The sequence below is a fragment of the Mastigoproctus giganteus genome, chromosome 3 (genome assembly GCF_048544385.1).
Source record: "Mastigoproctus giganteus isolate SK-2022 chromosome 3, ASM4854438v1, whole genome shotgun sequence".
Lineage (NCBI taxonomy): Eukaryota > Metazoa > Arthropoda > Arachnida > Uropygi > Thelyphonidae > Mastigoproctus > Mastigoproctus giganteus.
The window spans coordinates 145,444,498-145,471,719 of NC_143577.1; the positions used below are offsets into that span (position 1 = coordinate 145,444,498).

General features: G+C 38.5%; 1 protein-coding gene across 1 annotated transcript in view; it reads right to left on the minus strand.

Moving 5' to 3' along the window:
- LOC150088307 (sonic hedgehog protein-like) overlaps positions 1-27,222 on the minus strand; it is a 155,067-nt gene that overhangs the window by 19,287 nt on the left and 108,558 nt on the right. Inside the window, exon 2 of the mRNA XM_090370698.1 lies at positions 9,221-9,482. Coding sequence (XP_090226824.1) covers positions 9,221-9,482 — 262 coding nt within the window. The remainder of the gene's footprint in view (positions 1-9,220; positions 9,483-27,222) is intronic.

The window sequence follows — 27,222 nt, forward strand, 5'->3', positions numbered from 1 at the left end:
CTGGTGTATTTATTACTGTCCCCTTTCCCTTACGTAAAGGTCCGATCTGGTTTGTCCTGCTCTTCTTGGCATTTATATATGTGAAGAATTCTTTATTCCCCCTCTTTGCTCTGTTTGCTAGTGATTTCTCATAAACTGCCTTTGCCTGTCGAACCTTTTCTGTGACTCTATTACACATCACCTTGTAGCTGTTATAGGCTTCAGTACTTTTTAGTGCTCTGTAACCTTTCCATGCCACCTTTTTCTGCTCAAGTAATGTGGCAACTTCACTATTCATCCAACTTGGAACCCTCCTCGTGGAGTATTTTTTTAATGGTATATACGCATTCAAAACATCTGTGATTAATGTTTTAAAAGCGTACCATAGTTCAAATGTATTCATTTTCTTCGCGATATCTACCCAGTTAACAGAGGCCATGTAGCACCTTAGGGCATCGTAATTTCCTTTTCTGATAAAACCCATTCCTTTGCCTTTTACTTCTGCTACCTCTCTCGTCATCATCCACCGTAGAACTCCGTGATCACTTCCTGCTACTGGTTCCTCTACTGTCAGCCCTGTTATGTCATCTGATTCATGTGTGATGATGAGGTCTAGGATATTCTTTTCTCTAGTACTTTCCCTGACATGTTGATACCAATAAGTCATCTAGTTGATTTAAAAATTTTGTTCCCCATGTCGAGTTTCCTTCCCATTTACTCCAATCAATTAGAGGCAAATTGAAATCACCCATAATAAGGCATTGACGCTTACTTGCCCATGCCATTTGCATGTAGAGGCTTTTGTCATAATCTTCACAGTCACCTGGCCTGTAGATTACTCCCACTCTCGTTATACCTTTGCTTTCAACTATCTCACACCATACAGACTCTATACTAGCATGCGAAACGTCTGAATCCGGGAAAGCTATCGTCGCACTCACGCTGCTTCTGATAAGAAGCATTACCCCACCACCCCTTCTATCTACTCTATCCTTCCTAAATACATTATACAAGCCTTACTGAAACTCATGATCCCCAATTTCCGGGTGGCACCACATCTCCGTGAGCCCTATTATGTTCGCGTTACTTGTTTTAACCAGCGGTTCGAATTCGCTCATTTTATTGACGACACTTCTCAGGTTACTGTATAAACAATTAAGATTTACTGTTCTTGTATATTTAACAATCCTAACACAACTCTTGAAGTTTTTTAGGCTCTCTTCCCTGATATTAGCTACCCGCTCATGGGTGTTGTTGTTAGATGCACGATGGTTTGTTTTGCATGCATCAAAGAGCGCACATCTTATGGCGAAGGGCGTAGAGATCTCGAGACAGTGTAACCTTGGGATTGGGATGCCCTGGATGGCCAGATGGATTTATATGAGTTAACTCCTATAGGAAAAGATTAAAACTTCTGATTTCTCTGGATTTATGTATTAAGAAAATGGGATAAGTAAGCAGCAGTTGTAAACATTGAGTAATGCTCATGGGCAGTCCTGGATTTTCGTTGGGGTTGATGGAGGTGAACACATGGAAATAATCTGCATAATACATGAAATTAGTTAATGGTTGATGAATGGCAGTAAATTTAATGCACTTATTTCTTTGGTTTGGTGAACTCTCCCCGGTAACATCGTGGTTACAATCGCTGTTCTCCCACACCATGTAGAAAAGGCCTGGACGTTTGGAATCGTCTCAGTATCGCAAAGAACTTTTTTTCCCCTACAGTTGATACAAATAACAGTCATCTAGTTGATTTAAAAATTTTGTTCCCCATGTCGAGTTTCCTTCCCATTTACTCCAATCAATTAGAGGCAAATTGAAATCACCCATAATAAGGCATTGACGCTTACTTGCCCATTTCATTTGCATGTAGAGGAACGAGCGAAACAGTCAAACCGGCTGGAGAACACATGCAATTTACGGACACAATACACAGTATTCTCTTCCATGAGCAGAAGCAGTATGAGCATCTGCTCCGAAAAAGAAAGAAGAAATAAAAATATAACGTGCCTGAAATTTAGCGCATTGCGTATGTTACCTGACTTGTTTATCTGTCAAAGACTTGTACGTTTTCTTTCTGTTTATGTCAAATAAACAGACCTATGTCAAACAGACCAATTAATTCATTTTTAATTCAAGTTTAAGAATATTCTTGTTGCTGAGGATCACCCTTAGCAACAAAAATATTCTAGCGTTGAGTGCAATTTAAATATTATTCGCATCATTTACTTATTTTGCAGTGAGGCTGCTTTATGGCAGCAGAACCGCTTGTTCTCGTCCAGGCTTCCAAGTTTGGAATGGAATCCTCTTTGTCTAGCAATTCTGCATTCATTCTGTGACCTTTAAGCACAAGGAAATACAAGAATCACTCGCCAACCGTGGGGAATAAGTGCCTGAAAAGTACTGCCTTTGGCGTAACTGCGTTTTGGTAAGAGTAAGGCCCATAGAAATTTTGGTGTTAGGGCAGAGTTTCCCAAACTTTTATAGCTTGTGCTTCCCTTAAAATATTTCATAAATTTCATGCTCCCCTTCAGATAAAATATTTCATAAATTTCATGCTCCCCTTCAGAACAAGTGTAAATAAACAGATTTGACAAAATATAGCTATGGGTATAAAAGTATTATACCTACTTTTATAAATAAATATGTACTTCAATACATTTAATTTGAAAGATTTAAATAAAATACTCTTCGTACCTGAATTAGTGGGATGGTTTGTCCATATTTTGTTTAAAAAGTGCTTCATACCCCCCCCCCCCCCCAAAAAAAAAAACAAGTGTGGTCTCCTAAGGAGACACGTCCTACATTTTGGGAAACCCTGCGTTCGGGGATGGGGGGGAGACAATAAATATGCAAAAAAGTAATAAATAAACTGAAAATAATATATGCAAAAAAATCGCACGTAGTGAATTTCATTTTCCATTTACCACACAAAAACGATGGCATCTATTAAGTACTTCTGTCTTCTGTCCGACTGTCATTAATATCTGGCTCTTTCCACAGATTCGCTTTTGGCACTTATTCAAGGTTTACGGGGTTCACTTATTCAAGGTTTATTCAAAGACAAAATAAATGTCAACTTACAACAAACACGGTAAATAATCTTCAAATGGTTTCGAACACAAGTCCAAAATTGTTCCGAGTAAGACAGTTTTGGTTCCGAGTAAAATAGTTCCGAGTAAGACTCGAAACTATCTCGGAACCAAAAAGATAAATAGACAAAATGCACGGAAATGTGAAGTCTGCAACATTGCTTGCATTGTGATGGGTGTGCCAGTTTACTGGAAATGCCAGAGATTCAAAAGTGTATGGATATTGTACATGTGTAGTGTCGTGTACCGTTGTTTATCTGGTTGTTTAGCCGCTGGACCCCTACTGAGACCCAACGTTGCCCCACTTTCGCCCCGTGGAGGCAGACCAGGTATTCACTAGTATATAATTCACTCTGGCAGGTCCTGCCACCTAATTTCCTGAGATTTCAGTTGCTAGGACCTTAAAAAAAAAAAAAAAAATCGCGTACGCGTCGCGGGGAGCGCTAGAAGTCCAAAATGTTGGGCAAAATTAATTTAGATTGGTGATTTTAGATTGTCTGGGGCATGTTCACGTTCCTGTCAGATAGAGTGGGGTGAAGGCTGAAAACTGGGGGGGCAGATAGACAGAAATATGGAGCCGAAAGGAAGGCAACTCCAGTTTAATGTGCCATGGGGGGGAGACAGCGGAACCGTCAACTCCCCCACCCGCCGGGGAGGGGTGAAAAAGGTGAGCCAGGCAAGGGAGCTGGCTCAGGTCGCCAATAAGGCGCTGCGTGCAGAGACTGCGATTTGTCCCTGTGGCATTTGGTATAGACCAGTAGGATTCAGTTTCTTCTAGGATTTAACTCCTCTTCTCTGATGTCCGTGTGAGCCAAGTTTGGCCGCCAATTTTGGAGGTCGCTCATTGGAACTGGGACCCGTCCAGATAAATCATATTTTAGCGTCCATAGGACAATGTATAGAGGGCTGCTCGCCATTTTTAGTGTATACTCCGACTGTAGATCAGGATTGAGTATTCAAGAAGCAAGTCCAGGTCCATTTGATGCTGGAAATGTAGGATCAATAAGTACAAGTCAGTACAGTGCAGTTAATGCAGCAATTTGTTGAGTAGTCACTCGTAGGACCCATGTTCGCCATGGATATTTGGAAGAGTAGGATTTATTCGTCATTAGGGCGGATTCCGTTGTTGTTTGGGAGAATGGAGCTGTCAAGCAGAATGCAAGTCCGGGTGGTATATTATGCACGGAGGCTGTGCCTTATCTTTTTTTTTTTTTTTTTTTGGAGATTGCTCTTGGGAGCCATGTCCCGTCCATGAGTCAATTTGCGGTGGAAAGGAATTGAGTATGTTTGAGGTGAGTTCCAGTTCCGCTATGATATCCAGCGTTTCAACTAGGGTAGAATTGGGAGGTTCCCCCCATACTCTTCCTGTGATACATGTTCTGTTTGGTTATAATTGGTGATGAGTTGGGATATTTAATGGTCCTACCCCAGTAATCTGGTATTATAAGTTTCCACCTGATCATGGAGCTTTCAGGTTGGGGTGCGTGGAGTACTACATTTGTCCTTGTTCGTAGTTTGCAGGCCCAGGGCTGTAGTGGAGGGTGTACGCTCTGGATTTTTTTTAGATGAATAGCGTATACCTTCTGGATATATATATATATATATATATATACACACTCGGGTATACGCCATATACCCTCTGGAATTCGATTAATAAGCTCAGTATATTCTCTGCATACGTAACATTCAGAGAGTATACCTTCTGCTAATTTTACAACTACAGCACTGTGAATGCCTATAGTTTTTGGATTTACTGCGCTGGAGTTGGTGTCATTAAACACGAAGACATGGGAATTTATTATTCATATTTGATATGCGAGCCCTGCGCATCCGAAACCATTCGCCGACGTCAGTTGAAGTTTGTCATATCTGCAGCCAGTGTTTTGCCAGAGATGCCCTGCATAGCACCTGTGACTTTTCTTTCATTCTTCAACGGTATTTATTTATTTATGTATTAAATCTGTTTATTGCTCTTCGGCAGAGCAATAAACAGATTTAATAAATCTGTTTAAAGAGCAAAAGGTAGGCCGATTATTCCAGTAGTCATTTGTCCTTTAGTAATCACAGGATATTCACATTTGTCCACTCCCATGTCATCCAGAGTATCGATCAGAGATAACGCTGTCATAAAGAAATGTTTCTTCAGGAAATGAAAAACTGCATTCACTGTACGTGAATGCAGTTTTTCATTTCCTGAAGAAACTGTACGTGAAAAACTGCATTCCCTTCATCTTGTTGGAAAAATTTTTCTTCCCTATTCACTCGTATGCTGTGATCCTCTTTTTGGACCTTTTCTGCACTAAATCTCACCTTGAGTCACTTTAGCAGTTAGAAAAACCTTTTTACACACGCACACACATATTCGAGAATATTCCGGAAAGGTGTAGAAAACTTCTGAACGTGGTAAAACATTGTAGAAGATAACTGAACGTTGGCGATGATTTTACAATATTCTAGAAAGTGGAAGCATTGTTTCAATATCATAGGAGATTATAGATGATTCTAGAGTGTTTTGCAAAAATATAATCTGAGAAGCTGTAACCTAGAAAATCGATTACCCGTCATTCAGAAAGAGTACTTAGTGTTTTGTGATAAACATAGCAAGAAATAAAGAACTGCGTGTTGAAGAAAGAAATGCTATTTATAACTCTGTATAAAGAAAGTTTTTTGTGAGAAGTACTGTATTGCAAAAAAACTTAGGTATTTCATTCAAAGGAGTACAAACTACCATTCGACGATTCAAGGAGACTACCAATTTAAAGGACAAATCACAATCAGGACGACCGCGCGTAACAACGGTAGCACAAGATAAGACCATAACAGTGATTTCCAAATGCAGTGGACGACTTACTGCATACCTGAAATCTAAGATGGGTTCAATAAGCACAGAGAAATTCCCGTGTCTACATTTACTGCTAAACTTCATCTTAAACAAGCAGGACTTCATGGTCACATAGCGGTCCGAAAGCCCTATTAAAACCGGAACATCGAAAGAAACAGTTGGCGTAGGCTAAGAGCCATCAACATTGGACATTTGAAGAATAGAAAAACTTACTGTGGACAGATGAATCCAAATTTGAAAATTTTTGATCCGAGCGTAGAGTTTGTGAGACGATCAACTGAAGGGAAAATTGTGCTACATTGTTCAGTGGCTAGAATCAAGCACGATGTTGGTTCCCTCATGATCTGGGGAATTTGGAGTGAGTGACACCGCCAGAATTGAAGGAATTTTAAGAAAAGAAAGCTATAAAAACATTCTTGAGCATAATGCAATATCCCCTGGCCTTCGACTTTGGGGAAGAAATTTTAAATTACAACAAGACAATGACTAGAAGCACAGCTAAAAGCTCTGCAGGGAATTTCTAGCAACTAAACAGCAGGAGGGGATATTGCAGATTATGGTTGGCTACCGAAATCGCCTGACTTTTTTTTTTTTTTGTAGTTGTTGGCGCATAGGCTTCTGTGGCCATGATGCCCCTCCCAAGGTTTTTGCAGTACTTTGATCCAAGCCCGAGGCGGGAATCGAACCCGCGACCTTTGGGTTGGCAGGCAGGCATGTTACCCACCCGACTAGCCCGGTCGGCTCGCCTGACTTAAACTCAGTAGAGTTTTTATGGTATCATCTAGACTCTAGAGTCTAGACCATCAAGTTGTGAAGTCTGTCCATCTTGACACATTTTATGGGAAAACCTTGCAGATGGCTTGGAATAATGTTAAACAAGACACTATTATAAAATTAATCGCCAGAATGCCACGTCGGTGTAAAGCAGTGATAAAATCTTGTCGAGGATATTTTAATGAAAAATCAGTATAGTTGTTGATATTAATAATTTCAGTATTTTTTTCTGTAAATTTTTCAATGCTTAATAAAAAAAAATCATAAAATACTTTGTAGTGTGTTGTTTTTTATATTAAACTTTATATTGTCATAGCTAATTTCAAAAAAATAAAAAAAAAAATAAAATAAAAAAATTAACCAAAAACTGTTTTCAGAAATTATAATTATTAAATATAGTAATTAATCTTGTTGTCAACAGATTTTGTTATTGAGAAATAACTGATGGTGGTGTGAACACCAGCATCAGTTATTTCTTGTTTCTCGTGGCCCTGTCAGCTCTACTGCTGTTGAACGCCGATCAACAGCAGTAGAGCTGACAGGGCCACGATCAACTTCGGTGTTGCGACAAATACCCACCTCTCTATCCCGAGACCTTCAGGGAAAGAGAGTGAACCTCATTTTTCTGGGCACTAACAAGAAAGCACGAGGAATAATTAAAAAGCGCATATATGATATTAGAACCTTGCCCCTCCAACAAGCTGCAAAAGATCAGAAAATTACTGAGGGACAACGTTAATGGCCGCTGTCAGTGCTAGAGAATGTTTGGTTTTTCTTGTATTCTTTTCCTTGCCTTCTAATAAACACGGAATTGCCAGTGCCTCTTATATTGCACGTTTCCGCAGCTAGCCGATTATGATTCTCCACAAATTGAGAAATGTAGAAATACGTTTTTCTCTATTTTGTATATTTTATTTAAATTATCCAACTAACAATTTGTATATCCCACCCTTTTTTTTTTAACGTGTAATAATATGGACAAGCCCAATTTAAAGTGGATGAAATAAAAGAATATTGATACAATAGCGATGTTTATAGGTTGAACAGATTTTTAAAGTAATAAGTAATTCTGTAGATTTTGATTTTAATGAACGATTTGTGGTTTTTCGTTTATATAGTACTCCCGAAGCTTCCTTTTGAGAAATCAGCAATAATCTATCATAATGTTTGTTTTTCAACTTCGGTGGTATCTCTTTTTCTCTCCTTTATATCCTGGTGAAATCGCTTAGCCTGTTTCTTGATAGCTTGTTGGTTTATCCTCTTTCTTGTTGACCGTCACGTGACTACTAAATACGGTAATATTCGTATATTCTCTGTCTTGTAAAACCCGCTGACCAGTGGTCATCCCGGAGAATAAATTCGTTCAAATTTTGCTGGACTCAGCAAAAATAGCTTTTCTGAGTTTAGCATGGAGATAAACTTGAAAATTGATTGTAAAGATACTTAGTATTAGTACGACCAAAGATAAAAGGAAGCGAGACTTTTTCTTCATCACAAAAAAAAAAAAAAAAAAAAAAAAAATCGATATTAATAATATTTTCCTTAGGAGTTGAAATGATGCTTTTTACACTACTATCCGTAGTTTTTCCCTTTAAGAGTTGTCTATGGTGTTTTTACACCTATATTATATAGATAATTATAACTCTTAAAAATATTATGCCCAGTTGCTTTTAGTCTTACTTAAAAATATATAAAGTATTAATTTCTGTATTGATGCGATCTATTGCCAAAAAACATAGGTTCCCGATCCCATTTTTCACGAGGTTCATTTTTATTTTTAATGATATTGATTCGATTTATTATTAACGATTTCAGCCATCGCCATATTTACGTGGCCCTCGTGACTATAGCACAGTAGTAACAACCTTGTCTTTCAACACCGTGTGGAAGACGACTAGATTCGACTTCCATCTGGTCGAGATGAACTTTTATGGACTTTTTTTAGTTTATCTTGGAAGAGGCTGCATGTGATTTTTTCATAAAAATTAGTTTTTCATCCAACAAGAAAGCAAGCAAGCATAGACTAGGTGTATTAACAAATTTACAAAAAAAAAAAAAAAAAAAGTTTTGTATTAAGCTTTTGCAAAACATAAGCAGCGGTTCCAATCACCAGTCTGCAGATCGGTACTGGTTTTCACAAAAAATTGAGAAAAAAATTCTCTGGTTTTAGATTTTAGAATAGCAAATAGGAATTACGGCATATCAATGACGAGACATCCTTCTTCGAATCTTACATCGGAATTTTAAGTTACCGTGAGTCCCCAAGTTTGGGAACCGCTGATTTATTACAGCAGCGCTGTAAGTGAAAAAATAAAAAAAATAAATAAAGGTGGAGAAATAAATCGCGGAAATACTGCATCTGACATTCAACATTTACATAAATATCGAGAAGAAAAATTACAAATAAAGATTAAAAAATTATAGACAGAAAATCAGCTCTCTCCCCTTCCCTCAATCTGTCTTCTTGACACATAAACTAGAATAGAATGTAGATCCACTTTTTAGAAAACTATTCATCTTGAATTCTTACCAGATTTGACTGAACAGTGAATGTGGGATCGTGATTCGTAGTACACCCAGTCAAAACCCGCCTCCACCGCCAGTCTGGCTAACATTCCGTACTTTGATCTGTCTCTGTCGCTGGTCGTGATGTCCACCGCCCTCCCTTCGTAATGCAGAGAATCGGCAGCATGGTGACCTTCTTCATCCCAGCCTTCTGTAACCCTTAGTTTAACCCCCGGCCACTGGTTCATCACGGAGATGGCAAGGGTGTTCAGCTTTTCTTTGCACCTCTGAAATAGACAAAATAAGGGGGAAAACAACAACAAAAAAAAACATTATTATTTGATATCGAAGAATGACAGGAAGAAAACATGAGAGAGAATGATTAGAATGATGGATAAGGAATTTCGTGTGGATGCTGATAACATAGTAGAAAGGAGGAAGTTTAAAAATAACCCCAGTCCTATTAATGGTGTTCGAATTATCGGGAGTTAGAATGTTTAGCGCAAGTCCCTTAAATATCTTTAAAACAGTGATTTAATTCACTTCATCATTTTCTGTCACCTTTTGGAATAATTCGTGATGCTACAAAAAAAGACATTGTGTTTGGTGTAATCGCGCTTTAAGATTTCTGTAACTTGTTCATTCATTCATTGCCTTAAATGTCTGAAAAAAAAAAATAAAAATAAACCAATAAGTAGAAACTAATGGAACCGCAATATACGTCTGCTGTTCTGATTATTATTCATATGAAATTTGAATTATCTTTATTCATATATTGAATTTTAACAATAAGAAATTATTATAACTATGAAAATAGGAAGATAACGCCTTTATTAATATCTTCGGTTATTTCGACAAAAGTAGCTTAATAAACTTAAGATTTCTTCAACAGATTTTAAAATTCCTGCACATTTCGAATATTTCATTACCATCAACCAAGAATAGCGGAATTTGTGTCCTGAAAGAATCGCTCGAATCAATTCAGTTTTAAAGGATAGAATAAAGTGTGTCTTCTTGTCTGTATGTTATGTGTGTGTTAGTTCCTTTATTATTAATATATTATTATCGAACTCTTTATTGCAATCACGTACTGTATACAAAAGCAGTAACCATTGCAGAATTCCTGAAATTCTGCAAAACCATTGCAGAATTCCAGGGGTTTATAATTTTTCTTAGCTGTAGTTAAAAAGGTTTAGAATTAATCAAATAGTAGCGTGTACCAATAAAAGGTAGATGCTTCGGAAGGAAGCACAAAAAACACTTCGTTGCTTTGTGTTTTTTATTCAAATAAAGGTGAGAGATCTTTATTCAAATCCCTTTCTGGAGTGGACGAGTTGCAAATATATTAGTCTTTCGACTTTATCTGGAGTCAGCAGTGGATAAGTTGGCACATTTCTTGGAGGATGTTGGTCCTGTAGGTTTTATCAGTCCATAGGATGTTGCTGGCAGTATCTACTCTATCAGAAATGGAGACGGTATTTACAGGAAACATCCTCTGTAGATTTCTAAGCTGCTGAAGGCTGATCCTTATAGATCCCTCTGCGGATCCCAGCATCCTTTTGCAGCGCGAGAGTGTAGCAATTGAAGATAGATCCTGCTATTCTAGTCCGAATGTGAAGAGTTCAGCTATCTTTATAATACTGGTTTTGCTTAGGATGACTCTGACAGTGACTATCTGTGAGTGGTATAAAGGATCCTTGTTGATCCACCTTTAGATGATAAATAGCGTGCCAAGTACTCTTGCTTAACCAATTTAACAGCCAATATTCCACGCTAAGCAGATTGCTTAGGTGATTTGGTAGAGCAGATGACAGAATGCATAAAGAGCGATCGGCACCTGATAATGTATTGAGTATCTGATAATATACTATAATAGAATACGATATCTGATAATATACTACTGTACAGGGTGATCGAAAGTAATTAAAATTTATTAATTCTTTGATCATATGACTATTTTACTATATTGTATAAACAAGTAATATAATTACTTATAATCATTATAGAATCTGCCTTCTTAAATACATGCACAGACTCTTCCTGATACCTTTTGAAATGTTTGAGCGTTTAAGTTCGCAGTTTGATCCTATATGTTGGTCGAATTTCTCCATTCTGTGGAAATTATTTTTAAGCATTTTACTTTTCAACAAGCCTCAGAAATAAGAATCCGGCGGCGACGTTAAATATGGGGGGTCATTGGGGGTTATAAAAAGTATCTCAACGTTCTCACTGTTTCAATGTCGCAGGTTCCTCCATTTTTCTGAAACCACCGATAGCGTTGTCATTGTAGAGTAGCGCAGGAAACTGCCGTTTTAAATTCCCAAATTTGTTCTATAAGAACGGGGATCCAGTTGAGGATATGAGTGTTTCATGAAAATCATGATTATCGTTGTAGGTGGTTTTGGGTTCTGAAACAGTGCAATTACTGCTGACTAACTGCCCTTCCCTCGCAACATTAGTCCAGACATCACTGTATTTCATGGTTAAATATATAAAAAATGTAGAACTCCAAACTACCTAAATCCGATTGTTCGTACATCACATACGAGTATCGTGTAATTGTAATGTGTGAATGACAAATCGAGATAACCTTTTCAATCTCTCCATCCTCTAAACAGAAAAAAAATCAGTAATTTTGCTATATTATAAGTATAAATATCTTATAAATATTATTTACATATTATGATCAACAAACAAATGTTCAAACAAAAACAAATGCAAGCAATTATTGCAATAAAAGGGAATTTGTATAATAGTATAATGCACTTGATGCCTATCGCCTATTTAATTTTCATTATTTAATATTTCTCCTTTAATTTGATCAAGTGAGTAGTTTTCCTCCCATTAGGCATATCGAAATATTTCCTGAACTCCGTACAAGTAAAATAAAAATTTGTGTTTTCATGTTTTAACCATTAATGCCGACTTTTTAAGAGTCACTCTTCTATTTATTTCAATTCACCGTGCAGTCTTCGTCAAACTAAAGAGTCGCTCAGTCGTAGCGTTAGAATGCGGCATTGATGCAAGGAATTTGTTAATGTAATCAAATTAACCGTTGTTGTGGCAATTGGTAAAATCTGAAAGCGGGATTTTCGGGTCTGAGTTAACAACGGTCCAATATCGTCTGGGTTAACATCGTCAATAAAAGGAGCGAATTCGAACTGCTGGTTAAAACAAGTAACGCGAACATAATAGGGCTCACGGAGATGTGGTGCCACCCGGAAATTGGGGATCATGAGTTTCAGTAAGGCTTGTATAATGTATTTAGGAAGGATAGAGTAGATAGAAGGGGTGGTGGGGTAATGCTTCTTATCAGAAGCAGCGTGAGTGCGACGATAGCTTTCCCGGATTCAGACGTTTCGCATGCTAGTATAGAGTCTGTATGGTGTGAGATAGTTGAAAGCAAAGGTATAACGAGAGTGGGAGTAATCTACAGGCCAGGTGACTGTGAAGATTATGACAAAAGCCTCTACATGCAAATGGCATGGGCAAGTAAGCGTCAATGCCTTATTATGGGTGATTTCAATTTGCCTCTAATTGATTGGAGTAAATGGGAAGGAAACTCGACATGGGGAACAAAAATTTTAAATCAACTAGATGACTGTTATTTGTATCAACATGTCAGGGAAAGTACTAGAGAAAAGAACATCCTAGACCTCATCATCACCCATGAATCAGATGACATAACAGGGTTGACAGTAGAGGAACCAGTAGCAGGAAGTGATCACAGAGTTCTACGGTGGACGATGACGCGAGAGGTAGCAGCCGTAAAAGGCCAAGGAATGGGTTTTAATTTCAGAAAAGGAAATTACGTTGCCTTAAGGTACTACGTGGCCTCTATTAACTGGATAGATATCGCAGGGAGAATGAATACAATTGAACTATGGTACGCTTTTAAAACATTAATCACAGATGTCTTGAATGCGTATATACCATTAAAAAAATACTCCACGAGGAGGGTTCCAAGTTGGATGAATAGTGAAGTTGCCGCATTACTTGAGCAGAAAATGGTGGCATGGAAAGGTTACAGAGCAATAAAAAGTACCGAAACCTATAACAGCTACAAGGTGATGTGTAATAGAGCCACAGAAAAGGTTCGACAGGCAAAGGCAGTTTAAGAGAAATCGCTAGCAAACAGAAAAGAGGGGGGGGGATAAGGAATTCTTCACATATATAAATGCAGATCGGACCTTTACATAAGGAAAAGGGGATAGTATTAAATACATCAGCTGCCGTTGCAGATGAACTCAACAGTTATTTTGCATCGATATTAACAGATGAAAAAATTTTTGTGGCAATGGGAAATTGTGGGAGCGAAGTTGAAAAAGATGTAATTAATGATACTGAAATTTCGCAAGATTATTTAATGAAAAAACTTTTGAGCCTACAGGCCAGTAAGGCTCCCGGAGTTGATGGAATATACCCTATAAACTTAAGGGAGGCGGCAAGTGAGTGCATTGAACCATTGATGCTAATTATGCGAGCATCACTAGACTCTGAGGAGATTCCGTTGGATTGGAAAAGTGCCAATGTATCTCCCATACATAAGGTGGTTCTAAGAGTGAAGTGGGAAATTATCGACCTGTCATTCTGACTTCAGTGGTAGGGAAAATCATGGAGGCAATGATCAAGGGTGGAATTCAGGATCATTTGGATAGAATTGAAATTCTGAAGAATACTCAGCATGGTTTTGTAAAGGGAAAATCAGATTTGACAAATCTGGTTCACTATTTTGAAAGAGTCACTCATGAGCTGGATTTAGGGAATAATTTCGACATTGTTTATTTAGATTTCAGCAAAGCTTTTGACTCAGTCCCACATGAGCTGTTGCTTTATAAGCTGGAACAGGTTGGAATCACTGGGAAAATCCTTAGATGGATAACAGGATGGCTTCAGGGCAGAAGGCAGATGGTTGTGATAAATGGCTATTCCTCAGATTGGGTTGATGTAAGAAGTGGGGTTTCCCAAGGATCAGTATTAGGACCACTGTTGTTTTTAATTTTCATAAACGACATTGATGAAGGGATAGAGGGCGTGATGTCTAAATTTGCAGATGATGTTAAAATTGGTAGAGTAGTTAATGATCACTGTCAAGCTGAGCTTCTTCAGAGAGACCTAGATAGACTTCAGGAATGGTCAGAAAAATAGCAGCTATGCTTTAATCCAACAAAGTGTAAGGTATTACACCTGGGAAACAGTAATCCCAAAATAACTTATTCACTTGGTGGAGTTCAACTAAACCCATACTGAAGGAAAGAGACTTGGGTGTTACGATACGGTAAGACATGAAATTGTCTGAGCATTGTAAACAGGTTGCAAGGAAGGCCCATGGTGTCCTATCGATGATCTATTGAACTTTTGCAAGTAGAGATAGGGACGTGATAATCCCATTATATAAGGCTTTTGTTAGACCACACTTGAAATACTGTGTTCAAGTACAGAGACCGCACCTAAAGAAAGACATCGAGCTTCTTGTAAGGGTGCAAAGACGGGTAACTCGCCTGATGAGATCGGCAAAAGGGCGTCATTATGAAGAAAAAATTCGAATATGTGGGTTGCAGAGTTTGAAAACTAGACACCTTAGAGGAGATTTGATTGAGGTGTTTAAGGCTCTGAGAGGCATCAGTAAAATGAATGAGGACGAAATTTTCAAGATTATAAATGATGCTAGAATTAGGGGACATAAATTCAAGTTACGGGGGGAGATGTTTAGATTGGACTGCAGGAAATTTTATTTTAGCCAGCAAGTTATAAACTACTGGAATAAGTTGCCTATATGGGTGGTAGAGGCTGACAGTTTGGGGAAATTCATAGGTCATCTGGATGGTATCTTCGGGTGAGGGAAACGCATAGGATGATAGGTTTAATTTCCTTTTCTTTTATTAATTATTAGTTTTTTTTATCATTGTTTTATTAGGGTTTTTTTTTTTTTTTTTTTTGGTTGGTGCTGCATAAGCCATAGGCTTTCTTGCACCATGCAGCCATTACTAATATCACTTTAATGATTCTTAGATGAATAATCAATAAATAACATAAATAAATAAATAAATTTTCTGTTTATACTCCGGGCGACAAAACAATCAGAGGAGTTCACAAGATACACAGGATACAAGAAACAGCACCGTATTTAGCAATAAAGCTGTCTTCATGTGGACGAATCTCGTTTCATTTTATTGAATTTCTTAATAGTGAAGTCAGAAAACCAAGAGACAGAAGGCAGATGTTAATGGCAGTCACTGATGTGGAAAAGGAAACCTGACTCTATTTGTCTTCTTTGGGTAGCTTACCGTTGGAGAAATATACACCAGTGTTCAAAGAAAGTGCATCACCCCTTCAAATTGTAATTATCGTCCGAATAACGTTAGTATATGGCAATATTTCTTACAGATTGCATCAGATAAGATTGGCTTGCGTAAGTGATGACGTAATATTACATCAGCTGTTACTGTCAGCTATATACGCACGCTCTGCAAGAGTTGCATTCATTCCCTGCTTGTGTCAGGATGGCGAGTTACATGCAGTTGATTCCACGAAGAAAGAGTGCTATTGTTGCTTTACATGAGGAAGAATATTCTTCCCGTCATACTGCTTATAGAGTGTCTTGTAATCAGTCGACAGTGAATAGATTTCTTTCCAAATTCAAGAATGCTGGTTTTGCTGAGAGGAAAAAAAAAGGAACCGGGCGCAAACGAGTCTCTACTCCAAACCAGGACCACGTTTTGAAGCGTTATTCTTTAAAAACTGTAAAGCTTCTTCATGTGAGCTGTAAAGAGAATTGAAGAACGTACAGGAGTGGTAGAAAATGCAGTAACAGTCAGAAGACTCCTCTTGAAAATTAGACTTGTAGCCCATCGTCTAAAGAACAAGCCCCTCCTTACACAAAAAAGAAAAAAGGCCCAATTAATTTGGTGTAAGGAACATGTCAAATGGACCCTCGAGCAGTGGAAGTCAGTTATTTTCTCGGATGAGAAGAAATTCAACCTGCATGGCTCTGATTGGAGACAAGCGATTCGCCGTAGACGTGATGAAGAATGCTATCCAGACTGTATGGTGTCTACAGTGGAATTCCCTACCAGCCAAATGATATGGGGGTGCATTTCGTATCGCGGAGTAGGTCACCTGCAGTTTATAAAAGGTTCCGTAAATGCCAATGGATATATTGGAAGGCAAATTGCTGCCAACCATTAGAAACCATTTCAACCTGCAAAGTAACTGCATCTTTCAGGACGACTCTGCTCCTTGTCATCGGGCGAAAAGTGTAAGTAAGCACTTCTCTTGGTTACTTTAGCTTCATGTCTGCATTAGCAGTTCGACAGTAATGTGTTTACATTTGTTACAGGTGAAAAAAATGGTTGGAAGAACAGTTCATTACAACCGTTAGCTGGCCAGGAAACAGCCCGGACCTGAATATGAATCCTATAGAGACCTATTGGCATCGTGTGGAATCTGCAGTTACCAGAAAGAAACCAAAGACCCTTCTTGAACTTCAGGAAGCCATAATTCGTGTTTGGAACCACGAACTATCAGTTGATTATCTTCAGAAATTGATCTTGTTAATGCCTCGACGGGGTGCTGCTGTCAACAGGGCCAAAGGCGGTTCAACTAAATATTGGTTTGCACCTGGTGTACATTTCATTTTGTTTTCTATTTAAAAGGATAAACTGAAGCAAATTGAGGGCTTCTGATAACATTTCAGCCATAATTGTCGTGTTTACCAAAACTGTTGTATAAAGGTTGCAAATGCTCATTTTGGAATATTTTGAGAGCACCTTTCAAATATTACTTAGCTTTGCCTTAACTATTAATAAATATCTTTTGTTTATATTTCTATTTGTGATGCTAGTTATTAATGTAACGTACCATCGCGAAAAAAAGTTAGAAATATGAATTCCTACGTGTTGCACTTTCTTTGAACACCAATGTTTCTTGATGTCGTCTACCTGTATTTTTCTGACAGTAACGACATTGATGAACAGTTTGAAGAAGATTATAGTATGTATTTCGATAAGTTGTTTGCGAATAAAAGAATCAGTTATTTATAATTTGAAAGCCCATTTCCAAATAATTTTTGTTCCTTTTCTTTGGGTCACATGGTGCGTGCGATATTTTTGACTATAGAAACATATCTTTTCGGTAGTATCGGTAGTTAGTAGAGTAGACTAGATACTTCCATGATGCAATGCAAAGTGTGGTAAAGGAAATTGATCGCGTGAGGCGGAAGTCTGGGATTTCAACGATAATTTATATTTCTCATCATCCAGGCATGAACACGCCGTTGGTATGTAGGAGGTGCAGATTATAGATGCATAATGGATTACGGGATTAACACTCATTAACAGACGTGGACAAGGAGTATATTATGTTATTCTAGAATTGCTTTGCTTCTTAAAGAAATATATTCAGAAGGTCCTCAATAATACGAAATGCTCTTAAGAACGTCTCACAAAGTTTTGACATCCTCTCGATCTTAGTCGCACTTTTAATTCAACGCTCAGTCGCTTTAATGAGGGATGTTTTACCGGCGATAATAAAATTAGCTATAAGATTGTCGTACTCCGCTACAGGAAAAAGTTACAGAATTTGACAGCATGAGCGTCGAGAGCTAACGCTGACTCCCTTCCAAGTGAATGACGTCTCTCCCCTCGTGTTGTTTGTGCATGTGTCCACATGTAGATATGAGGATCAGAAAGAAACAAGCCAGTACTAACATACAATTAATTAATAAGATAAAAATTAAATAAAATAAAAACGCTTCTATTTAAGTTTGTAGGATTTTTTTTGCTGTATTAACACGAATTTAATTAATTTAAAAATGTAATATTGAGGTCTCGATGGGTCCCTCTTGAAGAATTGCGGGCCGCATTGAGGCAGACAGCATCATCGGCTTCCTCTCTAGTCAGCTGAAAACAAGTATCTGTGTGTGCAATGGGCACAGGCACTCCACCACTAGATATTTCTTGAGTATAAAAAGGTCATCTCGTTCGATCAATCTCGATTCCAGTTTTTCCATGCTGATATCAACACCTGTGTATGGCGATAGCAGCATAAATCAATGGACTTGAAGTGCTATATCAATACACAGGTTTTTACGGCACCGGCAAGTATAAACTCATATAAAAAATACAAAACAAAACAAACGAATAAATTTTTCACTCTTTGCATAAAATGATAGTCATCTATTATGCGAGCAATTTAAAGCTTTTCAATAGCTAAGAGATTATGTGAAGGATGATACTGTTTAGCATCCCATAGCAGCTTTATGTCTGCAGCAAGAAGACAGTTTTATTCTCAAACCTGGTTCAGCATTCAATCTATTTCTATACTTGCTTTCGAAGAGAACCAAAGACGAGAAACTAGTTTCGCACTCATATGTCGTGACTTGCCGCGTTCATGAAAGTTGTGCGATAATAATAGGTTCCATGCGATTATTTGTGTATTTTCTAAAGACCGGTAATTTTTTTTTTTTTTTTTTTTTTTTCAGGGACCGGAATCGGGTGGCAGACCCCACTTTTTGGAAGCGCTGCTACGTAGAGATGTTTCAGAAGCTTTGATATTATATATACGTAACGCTGGACAATAAATTTTAAGCTTTTGATTTTTGTACCTCCAGAAATATGGTACATCTCACGGATTTGTATAAGTTGAATTCAAATTTGAAGTCAGATATTTTCTAGCACCACAAATTTAGACATAAATGCGGGCTTCTCTTATTAGAAGTTTTAATAAAATTTTGAAAGTACTGTATTACAATAATTGGCGTAAAAATATAGTTTATTTATTATTATATATATATATTTTTAATTTTGCTTGTTTAAAATTCTCTAGTCAACATCTAGCAATAGTTTACCAGCCTACTGAGCTTCCATCTTCCTTAATAACGCTTCTCAATAGTAGCAATATCGTGAAAATTTTCACAATGTTCAATAACTATCCAGGGTTATCTGGGAAATAGTTTAATTTTTCGAGGTAAGCTTAAAATAAATTCTCAATCAAGATTTATATTTGTCTGCTCTGCTGTTGTCCAAGAAATGTTCACAAACTTTCTTGAAGGATTTCCAAGCTTTCAATTCTTAACTAGCCTCTAAGATGCAAAATACAATTAGCGAAGCATGTATGAGCTCACTACTTGTCCTGTTCATTTGATCTGCAATAGAATGCAGTTATTTCTTTAATAAGGGCTTTAAAGGCTATCTATGATATTTAATTGTGCAATTACCATAAGAAAAGCTATCTGGTGTCTTAACGTACTGCTGCTTTTAAAATGTCGCGTCAGTATACGACATTTTAAAAGCACGTTCAACTGCAATTGACTCCAAAAACTATAAAAAAAAAAATATATATATACCAAGCATTTACTATACTAATATGTATCAACGTTAACGCATACACTTATAACTCTGACTATGTGACCCTTCTGGAAGGATTGGTTTATGTATCTGGCTGACATTCTGGGGGCTGATGAGGGTAGTCTATAAATTGTCGGGAACTGACCACTGCAGCAAGGTCTACGAACCTTATGACTCCAAAACTTCTCAATCAGCAGTTCACAGATAGGTCAAAATCCAAGTAAATGAAAACTAAAATATGAAATATTTTGCGAACTGAGATTACTAGGGAAAAATCGGGTTGCACATTCGAAATCAGCGTGAAAAAAAAAAAAAAAAAAGGCCCGCCATATTTCTATTGAAATTTTTTTTTTTCTATTCTTCAGTGTAGAGCCTTTTATTGTTGTTTACATTATTTTATATATTATTGAAAACTAATTTAAATGTGTTGGAATAAAAAAATAAAAAACTGTCTTATTAGAGACGCCCAAGTCCGAACTTATAAGCCCATGTATATTATGTCCATAAATTACGTGTGTTCTGTGGTCGGTTTTCCTATTTTGGTAAATGAAAAACTCGAGTTTCTGGGTGGGGCACCTTGCTATCTACGCCAGATACCGACTAATTGAGCCACAGAGGGAAAAGGCCCATACAATTCCTCGCGTCATTGATGGAATTCGAACCCGAGCCTTTCCCACCCGGTGTGTATGGTAATTGTGTGTATGGTACGGTGTGTATGCTACTTAAAATAAGAGAAAAAAAAAGTGATGGTTCTAAACACGTCGAAGTGTAACGAAGCTTTTAGAACCGCCATTTACCACATCATTAGCATGGCTAAAAGGAGAAATACACACTAAAAGAATGGCATTATAAGGGGGAAATACGCATATCAACAACGGGAGAGTTTGTTGGCAGCTTTAAGTTATCGTAGTGACTCTCAATTGCTAAAGCTTTTATTTAGTACTCTTGTTTTTTGTACTTTTGAGTTCTATTATGTGGTTCTCCAACAATGGCAGATACCGATTAGAAACTACTGAAATAAAGCGTTTATTATTTAGAAAGAAACAATTCTATGAAATTTAAGTACAGTATTTATAAACTTCAAGTTATAACTCACGAGAAAAAAGTTTTCTTTAAAGTATCTCCATAAATATCTTGCCCAGTCAAGTTAATAACACTAATTTACTTAATCACATAAATTTCCAATTTTTACGTTTCCTTTTGGAATTGCTTGTTGACCTGATTTGTTAATTATTATTAATTTTTATGCCATTTAAAACTGAGTAGGAGTGTTTAAGCAGAAGAGTCAGTAGAAATCCTAGGTCGTCTCCCGCAAGATTTTCAAACACTTTCCTCAGTCTTTTAACAGTTATGCTATATCTCCCCCGTGGGTAAGGTGCCTGCCTGGCAACCCAAAGGTCGCGGGTTCGAATCCCGCCTAGGGCTTGGATCAAAGTACTGCAAAAACCTTGGGAGGTGCACTATGGCCACAGAAGCCGCTGCGCCAACAACTACCAAAAAATATATATATCTCTCTCCCCCCCCCCTTCGTTCCCATCCCTCAGTGGCAAACTTGGGAGTGTGGTAGTTTCAATACTGAGTTTAAGTCACCTGAATATGGCTTAAAGTTTATTCTAAGTTAATAACCCTTCCTTCTTTTTTTTAGATTATAACAGAATGTTTAGAAATTTACATATAAATTTAAATATACAGATTTAAATTAATTTAAAATTTCTTTTATTTTTTAATGTTTTATGAATATTTTTATTGTTTAAATACGTATTTTGATTGACATCGTGACATACAGTTTTTCCATATTCTGTTAATTGGACATATTTCGATACGTTTATTATTGAAATATAAAAATAAAACCTCACTAGGAAGAATGGAAATAGGGGACGTCGCTTAGAAACCAAATGACTTGGCGAAGTGCTAGCTTATAGTCACTTGAAATGATCTAATTTTAAGGTTTACGCAGCCAGTACTAACTGGTGCAGGACACTAGACTTCCATAAAGAGTACGGACTTCTCTAATTGTTATTTGACAAGGGGGTTGAACCCATACATTTAAGTATTTAGGAGTTCTCGTTAGCTGTAATGGTCAGCCTGTGACAAGGAGGTGGTGAAGTGACCGACTCGAATTACCACTTCCTCTGCCAGTTCGAATTTTCTGAGAATGCCAAAGGGCAGGGGATCTCACACTTTACGATATCACGACCCCTAAAATGATAAATACATTGCTAGACATCCCCATGAATATCACTAATTATTTCATTTGGGTTAGTGTTTTGGCAAATAATAAATATACTAGTTAGGGGTATGAATTAAATTTTAATCCGTATATCAAACGAAACAATAATACAATCTTAAAACTCAAAAAATCCCCCAAAGATGCCCATTAACCCTGGCGAAGCTAAAGGCTGGAATTATTGATACGCCAGATATAAATGACCGAATCAGACCCCCCCCTCCCCCCCCCAAAAAAAATAAACTAAGAAATGTAACAGTAAAATATATTCCGAGAGAGATGCAGCACAAGAAACGGAAATGCAAGAGCGCCATGTTTCCAGCGCACACATTACGTGTATTCAAAATAGTGAAACGAGATAGAGTAAATAGAGCAGAAAAGAAAAGATGGAGAAGTTTAATAATATAATGAGATGGGATAGCGGTAGACCACCCGGCAAAATGAATCTCGATAATACCATTAGGGGTAAAGGGAAGGGGTATTGCTTTCGTAAAGGCGACTACGATGGACTGAGACAGTATTTAAATTCTATACAGTGGGATCAACTGATGATGTTACCAACAGCAAATTCAAAATGGGACGCATTCAAAGAACTTATCTTGGAAGCTACTAGGCTTTACATACCAACTAAGAAATATTGTTCAAGGTTTAGGCCTAAATGGATGTCAGATGAACTAATGAGACATATGGCAGAGAAGAAAAATGCATGGGATACATACAAATTAACACGTGACACAGAAGTCTATGATAGATACAAGTTGATCTGTAACCAAGTTACAAAGGAGGTTAGGCAGGCGAAGGCAGATTACGAGAGATCCTTGGCAAGGGATGCGAAGAAAAACAGCAAAGAGTTCTTTACTTATGTAAACTCTAGAAGGAAGGGGATGAATCAGATTGGTCCACTTGATATCGATGGGTCAACTGTTGATGACCCTGCTCAGGTAGCTAACAAACTAAATGAATATTTTGCATCGACATTCACACATGAGGAATTATTCAGCGAGGGGAATGCCAGAGGTGTATTCAACTCTAGCAGTAAACTAGAGAATCTTGTAATAACTGAGAGTAAAGTGGAGGAGAAATTGTTGAAGATAAACACAAGAAAGGCACCTGGGGTGGATGGGATCTATCCAGTTATATTAAAGGAGGTAGCAAAGGAAGTAAGCAAACCCTTAGCCATAATTATGAGAGCTTCCTTGGACTCAGGGGAGGTACCATGGACTGGAGATGTGCAAAATGTAACCCCAATTCACAAGGGAGGATCAAAGGCTGCCACAAGTAATTATAGACCTGTGAGTTTAACTTCTGTTCCCGGAAAATTAATGGAGGCACTGGTTAAAGAAGCACTGCAGGATCATTTAGACAAGACTTCAGTTTTGCTCGGACACAGCATGGTTTTGTTAAGGGGAAGTCTTGCCTGACCAATTTGATTGGATACTATGATGCAGTCACAAAAGAACTGTATGCAGGGAATAACTTTGATATTATATACTTGGATCTTAGAAAGGCTTTTGATACTGTTGCACATGGAAGACTGCTGCACAAATTGGAGCAGTGTGGCATTGGAGGCAAATTGCTGCTATGGATAAAGGGGTGGTTGAGGGGGAGAAGACAGAGAGTGGTAATTAATGGACACTGCTCATCGTGGACTAATGTTGTTAGTGGAGTCCCTCAGGGTTCAGTATTGGGTCCTTTATTGTTCTCTGTATTTATAAATGATATTGATGATGGTATATCAAGCTTAATGTCCAAGTTTGCAGACGATACGAAGGTTGGCAGAGTTGTCAAGGACACTACTGACACTATGCTGCTGCAACAGGATCTGGAAAGGTTGAGCAGATGGGCTGAGAGGTGGCAAATGAAGTTTAACATTGACAAATGTAAAGTACTACATATGGGAAACAGCAACCCAGAGCAACGTATCAACTCTGTGGTACTACACTGACAGTGGTAGAGAATGAAAGGGACCTGGGGGTGGTTGTGCAGGCAGATATGAAGTTCTCTGAGCAGTGCAGACGGGCTGCAAGAGTAGCTCATGGAGTATTGTCAATGATATACAGGAATTTTTCCAGCAGGGATAAGGAGGTGATTATTCCATTGTATAAGGCAATGGTCAGGCCACACCTAGAGTACTGTATACAGGTCTGGAGGCCTCATTTCAAGAAGGATGTAGAGCTGCTGGAACGAGTACAGAGAAGGGCAACAAGATTAGTAAATGGAACAAAGGGGTGCTCTTACGAAGAAAGGCTTAAGTTTTCCAAATTACAGTGTCTGGAGACTAGGCACCAGCGAGGTGATCTGATAGAGGTGTATAAAGCCTTGAATGGTTTAAGCATGCTCAATGCTGATGGGATTCTTCCTCTAGCTCAGAAAAATCACCTGAGAGGGCATAAATTCAAATTGAGGAAAGACAGATGTAGGATAGACGTGCGGAAATTTGCCTTTAGCCAGCGGGTGGTTGGTTGGTGGAACAGACTGCCATCCCTTGTGGTGGAGGTTGATAGCCTAAATAAGTTTAAGGCTCAGCTGGACAGGTATTTCGAACGAACAGAGGGGTGAAGTGGAAGTGGTTATTTTTTATTTATTTATTTATTTATTTTACTTTATTTTTTTTTTTTTTTTGGCTGATGCTGCATAAGCTTGCTTTCTTGCATTAAATGCCTCTACTAATGCTAATGCTAATAGCGGAACAAAATGCGCAGGAAGGAGGCAATCACCTAGAGAAACAAACTTCACAAGTTTCTATCTCAAAATTGAATGAATAATAATAATTCAAGTGTTGTTGTTGTGGGCCCCAGGGTTTCCCTCATTAGCCGAAAATAATAATAATAATAATAAAGGGCGCAATTATTCCAGTGGTTATGGTGCCGACCACCAATGTGATGGACCCAAGTTCGTATCCCGCTGCGAAAAAAAAAAAAAAAAAAAAATCGCGAATTTAAAAAAAATGCGAAAAGTCACGTCATTGGACGTATTTTCCTTCAAGGTCGAAGTGATAGCAGAGAGTGGCGCCATTTGGTGTCGCTCCTAATAACTACTGTCACCTACTACTGGATGCAAAAGCCAAAACTACACAGGTCTACTTCCATAGCTGGAAAGATGAGCAGTAGAAATATTGAATATACTGCATCGAATGTGGCGTACGATAAAGTCACTCGCGTTCAGGCCTTAGGCAAAAGGATAGGATCGAAAAGTCGGCGACTGTCTCCCAAGGACGACAATGGAGCAAGTGGCGCTGTCTCCCGTATTGCTACCACAACTTAAGGGCAAGACCACTCAGCCCAACCAACTGGAAACGCCACCTGAGCAACTGCACTAGTGACCACCCAGGTGATCTCCCGTATTGCTACCACAACTGAAGGGCAAGACCACTCAGCCCAACCAACTGGAAACGCCACCTGAGCAACTGCACTAGTGACCACCCAGGAAGGAAGAAGAAACCGACGACGAAGTGGAGCATCGAAATGAATACGTTCATCATTCGCGCACACTACAAAGTAACGAAGCTAGAGATAGACATGAAAATGTACAGGGCGAAACTACACACCAATTGGTTGGAACGGTACTCGACTTTTCAGGGCACCGAGCAGCGAATAGCAGAGCAGATACGGATCATCGTCCCAAAGAACCTGAAGGCTCCTGCAATCTTGGAAATTGACTGGAGAAATCTTGCAGGATGGGAGAGAGAGACCAACTGGAAAGAACAACGAATATGGACACAAGCGAACTAAAACTGGAGGAGGAACGCCAAGTACAAGAGTTAAAACCGAGAGCATCTGTAGTGCAAACAGCGAAGATTGCGATATCCAGAATAGAAGAGTGTAAGAAAGCTCTAGCAGTATTCGAGGGAATGGATCCCACAAAGACCCACACCACACCATACCGAAGCAGAGACCCAAGAGAATCCTTTGGCAAGTCACAGACCACCTCAATACAAGAATAACACCAGATTATTTCAACAACAACAACACTAGATACCATCCGCACAGCCATTAACTGTGCCGTTGTAGCAGCCACCAGGATCAACGGAAAACAAAACGCAAGGAGAAGGAACCACTAATCCCGAAAGAAGGCTACAGCAGAAGATAGAAGGCTAAGAGTGAAGATAGACCACTGACCCGATACCAACAGGGTAACAGAAGTAAGAAGCAGCAGAAAAGTCATGACCATCCTCAATGGAAAAAAAATTCACAGCAAACACCAGATGTATAATTAGAAGATTGAAGAAAACGTAGATGCCCTCAAGCAGAACCTCTTAGCATTCGATAAGAAACTTTGCCGATATAAAGAGAGAGCGCTAGAGGAAAACAGACAACTGGGTATTTGATGAAATCCAGAGAGCATTCTACAGGAACGTTGGACAAGAGAAGGAGGGCAACTGATCCCCTGACCAGAAAACACTAGATGAGTTCTGAGGTAACCTGGGGGTAGCGAAGTTGGCCATAACTGGCCTACCCCTGGATAGACTTAGAATGGAAGAAATCCAAGGAATTGCAAGAGGTGACAGACTGGGAAGTTTTGGAGGAAAACGTCTGTGCGGGTAGCACAATGGTATCGTCACCGTCCTACCCACACCAGGTGGAAAAGGCCCGGGTTCAAATCCCGTGGATGACGCGAAGAACTTTAATGGGCTTTTTTCACTCCGTGCCTGATTTAGTCGGTCTCTGGCGTAGATAGCAAGGTATTTTCCCCAAAAACTGGGGGTTTTCGTCCAGCAAACAGACAAATCGACCATAGAACACACGTAAGTAACAGACATAAGACACAGCACGGCAGATGAATTTAATTATTCGGGTGGCCTAAATATAATAGGTTTTTTTTTTTTTTTTTTTTTGGTAGAAAAGCACAACAGTCCATTAGGAAGTCCGAAAACTGTCGAATCCCAGGAATACGTAATATCCTCAACTACTGATACAAGAAGTTCAGATTTACACACACAGGCACATAGTGGAGCAGTTCAGATAATAAAGCACCCTGACACTGTCCCAGATTCTCTGATTCAAGGAATCAATCTGAAGACCAGAGGGACAAAGACAACACAAATCTGGCGAAGTACAGACCAAGAACCTCTCTTTCAAAATGTACAAGTTACTGACCAGCTGCATAACAGAAGGTATCAGACCACTTGGAGAACCAAAACATCATGATGGAGGAGCAGAATGGATGTAAGCAGATGAGCAAATGATGCAGGGAATAATTGACCATTGACGGGTCAGTTATGGAGCAAGCTTACAAGAAACACTACAACCTGTACACGGCATACATCGACTTCTGCAAGGTCTTCAACTATATTCTTTAATATAAGTTCACGTTCTTAAAGTTCTTACAGCCATCCTCCAAGGAAGGCATTTTATTGTTACTCGTGGACAGTTTGTGTTTAGAGCAGTTCCACAGAGAGGGTGCTATCAAGAATGTTATTTGCAGCAGCAGTGTAACCGTTTCTCTCTGATGCTG